General features: G+C 43.3%; 2 protein-coding genes across 2 annotated transcripts; one reads left to right on the forward strand and one right to left on the reverse strand.

The window, feature by feature from the left end:
- Nucleotides 1–514: 514 nt before the first annotated feature.
- LOC108597952 (calphotin) lies at nucleotides 515–4,003 on the forward strand. The gene is made up of 3 exons (XM_033293713.1): nucleotides 515–586; nucleotides 1,474–1,806; nucleotides 1,862–4,003. The coding sequence occupies exons 1-3, from the start codon at nucleotides 515–517 to the stop codon at nucleotides 3,851–3,853; spliced, it is 2,397 nt and encodes a 798-aa protein (XP_033149604.1). The 3' UTR covers nucleotides 3,854–4,003.
- Nucleotides 4,004–4,446: 443 nt separating this feature from the next.
- LOC108598874 lies at nucleotides 4,447–7,407 on the reverse strand. The gene is made up of 3 exons (XM_017985633.1): nucleotides 7,343–7,407; nucleotides 5,647–5,749; nucleotides 4,447–5,305 (listed from the first exon to the last, which is right to left on the reverse strand). The coding sequence occupies exons 2-3, from the start codon at nucleotides 5,713–5,715 to the stop codon at nucleotides 4,781–4,783; spliced, it is 594 nt and encodes a 197-aa protein (XP_017841122.1). The 5' UTR covers nucleotides 5,716–5,749; nucleotides 7,343–7,407; the 3' UTR covers nucleotides 4,447–4,780.

The raw sequence follows: 7,407 nt of genomic DNA on the forward strand, positions 1-7,407 counted from the left end.
TCTGTCCAAGTCGCAGTCACGTCGCGTTTGCGCAGAAGTCTACTCAACAGCATTTGCCATTGTAATTGTCATTGTTGTTGTTGTCGCCTACATTTCTTTGCCGCACGCACCTGTAGTTGAGCTGAGCTTGTGTGCATGCGTGTGAGTGTGTGTGTGTGTGTTTGTTGGTTTTCTCTGCCTTTTGCATTCTTAATAAATCAAAGCGAAGAATATATAAATTGGGCGTCAGTTTGCCTCTACGGTCGCAGTTAGTATTTGGTAGCCAACGGTGCCTCACAGGTGTGCAAAGAGTACGCAACAACAGTGCGAGTGCAAGCTTAGGCTAATTAAGCAAACTGGATAATTGGATATAAACACACACACACACTCGCATACATACATACACAACAAGCTGAAGGATTACTATGTGCTTAAGAAACTAAGTGGCAAAAAGTGCAGTGATAACCAAAGTGATAATACTCTATATATATATATATATATAAATTTAACTGAACAATTTGTGCAACTTGGAAATATGAGGAGAACTGTGTGCTTACTACTCTGCTTAGCCGCCTGCTGCAACGGCGGACCACTTGCTGGCCACCAGGTGCGTTTTGACTGACTGCAGACAACTTCCGTTGGGTTTGAACGGAAATCGAAACGACCAAAGCGCTGAAAACTGTTAATGAAATTTGTTTGCGCTTGGGTTTGCCTTTTGGCCAAGCCAAAAGTCTAAAAAATAAGCATGTTTAATGCACAAACTATGGTCAAAGCTCATTGACTGCTGTCTCTTACTCATTCAAGAAACTAAAGTGTCTGCCTGGTGTGCATTTGCATAAGTCTTCGGACTCTTTAGTGAGCAGCACTTACATTTAAGTACTTGGTATGCCAAACGTTTTGCCTTTTAACGGCTAAATGCAGATAAGTAGTCGTCATTCAGCTTACTTATAGACAATCGCCTTTGTGGGTTGACTTTCATAAATGCAACAATGTTGCAAACAGTTTTGAGAATTTATTAATACTCCTTACTGAATTCATGGTATATTTTGATATCAGCTATAACAGAAAAAATCTAGAAACATCTACTTATTTACAACAATACAGACACACTCATTAAAATGCCAAGCTTAAGTTCATAAATAACAATTCAATTTTGGTTTAAACTATGATGTGATAATATTTCAGCGAAACATTCGAAAGTAACTTCAATTACAGCGTTGACCAAATAAAGCTTAGAGTGACTTGTGGGTGGGGTTGAGCTTGTGGCTTAGCTTTGGCTAATTCAGTTTTCACTTAACGCCAAAAACTAGAACAGCGAGTGAAATTTTATATTTTGATTGTTTTTTATTTTGTTCGTGGCTGTTGTGGCGGCAATCGTCACGTGCTCCTAGCCAAAGTCTTATTTGCACTTTGTGCATGCGCAGCACGTAGACACCTAAGCTGAATGAATCGTTGACTAAGCAATCCACACTGCCTACCCCTTTGCATTTGCAGAAGAAGCATAGACCTGCCTTGGCACGCGAGGATAGCGTGACGCAGGAAATGCAACAGGAATCGTTAACAGCGCCAGCGGAAGTGCCAACGAACAGCGCAACAACTGCGGCTGCGGCTCCTTTAGGCACACTGACGTTACCAAGCAATGCGACATCGATCAGAGCTGACATAACGGATAATTTCTCGTGCGCCAACAAGTCGTATGGCTACTATGCTGATGTGGAGAACGATTGCCAGATCTTCCATGTCTGTCTGCCCGTGACCTATGCCGATGGCAAAGAGAACACCTTCCGTTGGAGTTTCATCTGCCCCGAGGAAACCATTTTCAGCCAGGTTAGTAGACCTGCCAACACTTTGTATATTCATTTAAGTGCATTTATGTTTGCAGGAATCCTTCACTTGCATGCGTCGTGAGGACATGACTATTGAGTGTGAGGATAGCTATCGTTATTATGAGCTGAATGGTAACTTTGGCGCGCCCATAGAGGAGGATAAAGATAGCAACATGAAACCAGCTGCAGCTGCGGCTCCTGCTTCCGCTTCTGATAATGAAGAGACTGCTGCAATGCCAACTGCTGACAGTGAGGAACAGGACATGGCCGAGCCTGTAGTCACTGCTGCGCCTGTAAAGGTGCAAAAACCCAAGCCTAAGCCAAATCGCCGCAAGCCCGCTGTTACCTATAATAAGCCGCAACGAAGGGTGCCAGCTGTTGTTACCGCTGCTCCTATTATTGAGGCCGTTGAAGAAGTTGCGCCTGCTGTGGAGGTGGCACCCATTGTGCATCCAGTCAAGCTACTGAAGCCACAACGCTTTGGCCTGCGACCCAACAAAGAGAAGCCACAGATTGTTAAGCCCACGGCCATGCCCCAGCGTAATGAACTCTTTAATGCCATACGCAAGCGTCCAGCTGTCTACAGCACCACGGCCAAGCCACAGCAAGAAGTGGAGCCCGCAGTGACTGAAGCCATTGTACAGGCGCCACTTGAACTAAGTGAGCCACAGCCCACGTTGAAGTTGCAAACCTTATTTGTGGATGACACGTCCGCAGTTGAAAAGAATGAAGAGCCAGCGGCTCAGGCTTCCGAACCAGTAGAAGCTATAGTGTCATTGGAAACTGAAAAACCAGCAGACACTGAGGTTAAGCAGCAGCAAGCAGAGACAATTGAAACGGAAGTGCAGCCCATCGAAGCTATTGAAGAAATGCCAGCTGTAATCCTTGAGAGCTTAGATCAACAGCCACAAGAGATTGCATCGCCAGTGGAGCAGCAGAGTGTCCAGCCAGCTGAAGCAGAAACTATAATCGCTGAGCCTGCCATCATTGAACCCTCCAGTTCTCATGAAGAAGCGCTCAATACCATAGAGGAGATGGAAGCAGCCAAACCAGCAGATGCACCCGAAAGTCTGCCAGCCACGCCTGAGATGACCCAGCCCAATCCAATTGTAGAGCAGATGTTGGATACGAATATTGAAACGCAAGAATCGCTGGGCGGCTTTAAGCCTGTAGATCCCGTCATGGCTGCCGAGGCAGAGCAGCTGATAAACGATTTTCTAAACACGCTGCGCAAGCACGAGGAGGAGAAATCCGAGACTGATTTGGCCAATGCTGCCATGAACATGGCCGAGACCATAGAACAACAGCCACAGGAGCAGGCACAGAATGCCGTGTCCATTGAGGAAGCCAAGCTGCCAGAGCCTGAAATCATAGACACCAATGCTTCAGTGGAGGAGCAATCGATGGAGGCTGAGCCCCAGCAGCAGCTAAAAGGCGACTCACCCATTATAAACATTATGCAGTTGAATCATTTGCCACAGGACTACCAGATACCCGTGCAAGTAGTCAGCATGCCGGAACCAGAGCGCGAGCCATCGGTAGCTACAGAAATTGTTAAGCAAACTGAGACTGAAGCTGAGTCCAAGCCTGAGGAAGTGCCTGTACAAGAGGATGATGCTGCACAACAGAATCTCGCCGCTGCTGCTTATATGCCGCCCATTAGCATAGACGATATCGTAGAACTGGTCAAGGAGCGTTTGGATCAAACGCCCAAAAATGAAGAGCTTAAGCCCATGGAGCTAGTGCTCACACCAGGAGAGCCCATGACTTTAATTGACAGCACTGCGGAGACCAAGCTGCCAGAAAAAGATGTAGAAGCGGAGCTAGAGACAGCTGCTGTCGTGGAAGCTGGACCAGCTCAAGAGGATGTCATAGTGCCCATTTATAAGCGCGTTACCGATGCCGAGCCTGTCATGTCTCAAGTGCAAACAGCACCTGTCACCGCCAACAAAGTGGAGGAGCCAGCGGAGCAAGTGGGTGAAACCAAGTCCAAGTCACTCATGGATGCGCGCAAGCGCCGCTTTCTCTTTCGCGCCGATGCCAGCTAGAGCATTCTCGCGCAACGCCTATCAGGCTAAACAACTACCACCCGCCCATGTCCAGGCTGCTGCAGCTGTTTCCCAAAACTCATTTGTAACTAGGCAAAAACTTTAATGCATACATTTTGATTTACTAGTTTTTATGGCCATTATAATAATTTCCTGCACAAATGTTGAAATTTAAGTTTAGCATTGTTTTAATCATGTGAGTTAAGCCAACAAAACCAACAAACTTTAAAAAAAAATGGAAAAATTGTTTAAATAAAATTTCGAAAAACAAAAACGGTTACAAAACAGCTTTGAATTAGCGATATCAACACAAATACTGGGGAAAGAACATCATGAGGTTTGAGAGTCACAGCGGTGAGTAAACGTTTGGGTTTGAGAGTCATAGCGGTGAAAAGCGGTGCTAGTAAGCAAGCCATATGAGTGTTGCCATATGTTTATTTTCAACAATAACAAAGTCGAAGAAATTGCAGAAATAATAAAGAGTCAATATCATCGGGTATCGAGATTATAGAAGATATCTGATCTATATATTTGATCTATAGATCAAAAGAGTGTTATGACGTAAATATAATTTCGTTAAGTGTTTAATCATTCGGCTTGCTGACATTTTCCAAGTGGTCCAAGTGCAGGACAACTCGTGCGCGCCAGTTTATTTGTTTTAATTTATTTTTTGTTGTGCTTACAATAATTCTCAGGTAAATTCTCATTAATTAAGTTATTGAGTTTAAAATACGTACACATTTATTTATATTTATACAAAAGTTGTTTAGAGTTACTTTAATGCTTAGGCTTTGGGGTAATTAGCTGTATGAGGCTACTACCAGTTTGAGAGAAACAGTCACTGACTGACATCAGTAACCGCACAATAAGTAACTATGACAATCACAACATCCCAGGAGTTTCAATCAATACAAAATATATTATATTCTACGCCTCTGTTTCCTGCTCCATTTCACCTGCCATGATCTCCTCGGGTGTGCGCAGATCAATTGCGAACTTTTGCCTTGTGGGCGTTATGGTATCACTAGACTTTCCAGAATCTAGCACATCGTTGCCCGCTTCCTTGACCACGCGCGAATAGTCCTGAAAGGCAGCAGATAGTGCAAAGGTGAGCTTTCTAGCCATTGTGCGACTGTCGCAGACGAAGGCATGCACCTCAAAGGGATGCGCACTCGACTCGTCCTTAACCACAATCATGGCAAAGACGCGCGTGAACACCAAGTCTTGAACGCCGTACGATATTGTATCAATAGGATAGCTCCAGTGGTTGATGCTGGCCTTGGGTGAAATGATTTCCAGTTGAACGCCGCTGGTGGAGACTGTAAGTTCGCAGTTGGGCAGCACTTTGTTGGGTGGCAATTTTTTGGCCTCGCCTACCATGATATCCACAGGTCGGCGTGTGTACTTAATGCCCCAAAGTCCGCGTGCGACTTCTGAGCCAATATATTTAACCTGCAAAAGAGAGAGAGAGAGAGAGGGAGACACAGAGAGCAGTTAGAAATGTTTGCTAGACGCTTCCGGCTTTAAGTTAGTGTTGTTCATTTGCATCCCACACCGGATGTTGGCCCAACTTTCAGCTCATGCGACTCCAGAGCGTCAACGAAGCGCAACGAGTGCGTGCTGCTGTCTAAATTTGTTTGCCAATGTTAACTTGCGTGGGTGGTTAAATGTCGATTTGGTTTTTGTTGTTTAGTTGTTGTTGCATTTGGCAATACGCTATTTACATACACTGCATGGCTATAATCTGTGTAATTTGCGCTCTGTTTGCGTTTACACACCATAAACACACTCACCTTGAAGGTAATGGGCAAATCCTCCACTGTTACTTGGAAGTCCAAATCGCTGCTTGCATTGCTGGCCATCTTTATATATAATAATATTAGTTTTTCGGTTTAACTGCGTAGATAAATATTTCGGTTGAATTAGTAATTGTAATTTATGTAGGCACTTGCTACAGTTTGGAGTTGCAGCTTGCTACATAATTTATATTTTTATCAGTCTGCTATTATTGTTGTTGTTGCTGTTGCTGCTGCTCTGACTGCGTACTAAATGCGACTAACCGTCAACAGGTAATGATAAAGTTGAGCGAGCTTACAATTAGTAGAGAGGCAAAGGTGGAAGTGCCACTGCCTGCCGAGCCCATTGCGCATACGGCGCTCTCTTTAGCTTGCGCGCTCTCTCTCTCTCACGGCAGCAACAACAACAACAACAGTTAGACTACAATGTGACACAAACTAATTAAGTCAGCGCACTGTGCGAACAAATCAAGCTCACATACTGAGCAAACAAACATGTGCAGTTGAGCTAAGAGTTTTTCATAAAAATTGGTAGTTGTTGCTGTTTAATATAAAACATGCATTTTGATTGCTTCCGCGCATAGTCGAATTGTGAGATGAATTGTGTAAGCTCAGTGATAATAGAGGGCGGCATAGGTAACAACAACAACAACAACAAGAGCAGCAATAACAACAATGCAGTTTACAAGTTAATAACCATAGACTTGAAAATAAAATCGAAACTGTAACGAAATGTACATTTCAGTTGATCTGCTCGCCATATGACGTCACAATGTACAGATAGCTTTTGTTATTTGTAATTAGTGCGCTCTGAGGGCACTTGCCACTCAACAACAGTCCATCCATGGTTAATGGCCAACGACCTGTGGCTTAAGCGCTTTTAAATAGCAGTTCTTCTGGCTTAGTGCTTCTCTAATGTCACAGCTGGGAACGCTAAATTTAAACATAAATATTATTTTGCTGCCGTAATTGCTGCCATAGTTTATTATTTTAAGCTATTCGCGAGATATTTAAAGCCTTTATAATTATATTTTCGTCTGCGCTGTAATTAAATTTGATTCCGCAAATATCAAATACCTATTTCTTTTTATTGTGTTTCGTGTTGCAACTTGTTTGCAGCTGATTGATCGATGCACACACTCACACATAAATATATTATAGGCTTTTTTATACTGAAAAGCGTAACCCAATTTATGTAATTTGCCATTGGCACATTTCATTTAAACTGACAGCCGGAGCGGAAGCTGCTCATAAGAGCATATCTCCGCTTCTGTATTATTTTTTATCGCACATACGCACATATGTACATATAGTTACATATTATTTATATCAATTAGTCCGTTGTTGTTGCCTGACTGGCGTTTCTACTAAACTTGGCGTTTGCATCTTAAATGACTAATTCAGCAGAGGCAAGTTTTATATTTACAGTTCACCTACTTGTGTTGACTGCTTATCATTTGGCGTCGCATTACGCTATTATCTTATCACACACATACACACATACACAGCGCACTCATACACACGCACGCACTTCAAGTTCGGTTAGCTCATTGCCTAATTTTTCATTTTATGCAACTTCTATTTATTTTATATTTTTACAGCTTGCAGATAGCAGCTATAACATATCTAGCGATATCTGTGCTTTTGTGAATCCCAGTAGATAAATATTATTGTTTCTTATGGTTTGAATTACCGTTGGGCTATTGCGCGCACCGCCCGAGTCTCTCTTTATGTACACCTGTTCCGTGTGTAGCTAAC

The sequence above is a fragment of the Drosophila busckii genome, chromosome 3L (assembly GCF_011750605.1).
Source record: "Drosophila busckii strain San Diego stock center, stock number 13000-0081.31 chromosome 3L, ASM1175060v1, whole genome shotgun sequence".
Classification (NCBI taxonomy): Eukaryota; Metazoa; Arthropoda; class Insecta; order Diptera; family Drosophilidae; genus Drosophila; species Drosophila busckii.

Excerpts from the sequence above, each read along its gene's own strand:
- LOC108597952 (XM_033293713.1), top strand. The coding sequence starts at position 515 with ATGAGGAGAACTGTGTGCTTACTACTCTGCTTAGCCGCCTGCTGCAAC. Across the intron at positions 587-1,473 it reads GACCACTTGCTGGCCACCAG|AAGAAGCATAGACCTGCCTT; the intron begins GTGCGTTTTGAC and ends TTGCATTTGCAG. Across the intron at positions 1,807-1,861 it reads AGGAAACCATTTTCAGCCAG|GAATCCTTCACTTGCATGCG; the intron begins GTTAGTAGACCT and ends TTATGTTTGCAG.
- LOC108598874 (XM_017985633.1), bottom strand. The coding sequence starts at position 5,715 with ATGGCCAGCAATGCAAGCAGCGATTTGGACTTCCAAGTAACAGTGGAG. Across the intron at positions 5,306-5,646 it reads ATTTGCCCATTACCTTCAAG|GTTAAATATATTGGCTCAGA; the intron begins GTGAGTGTGTTT and ends TCTCTTTTGCAG.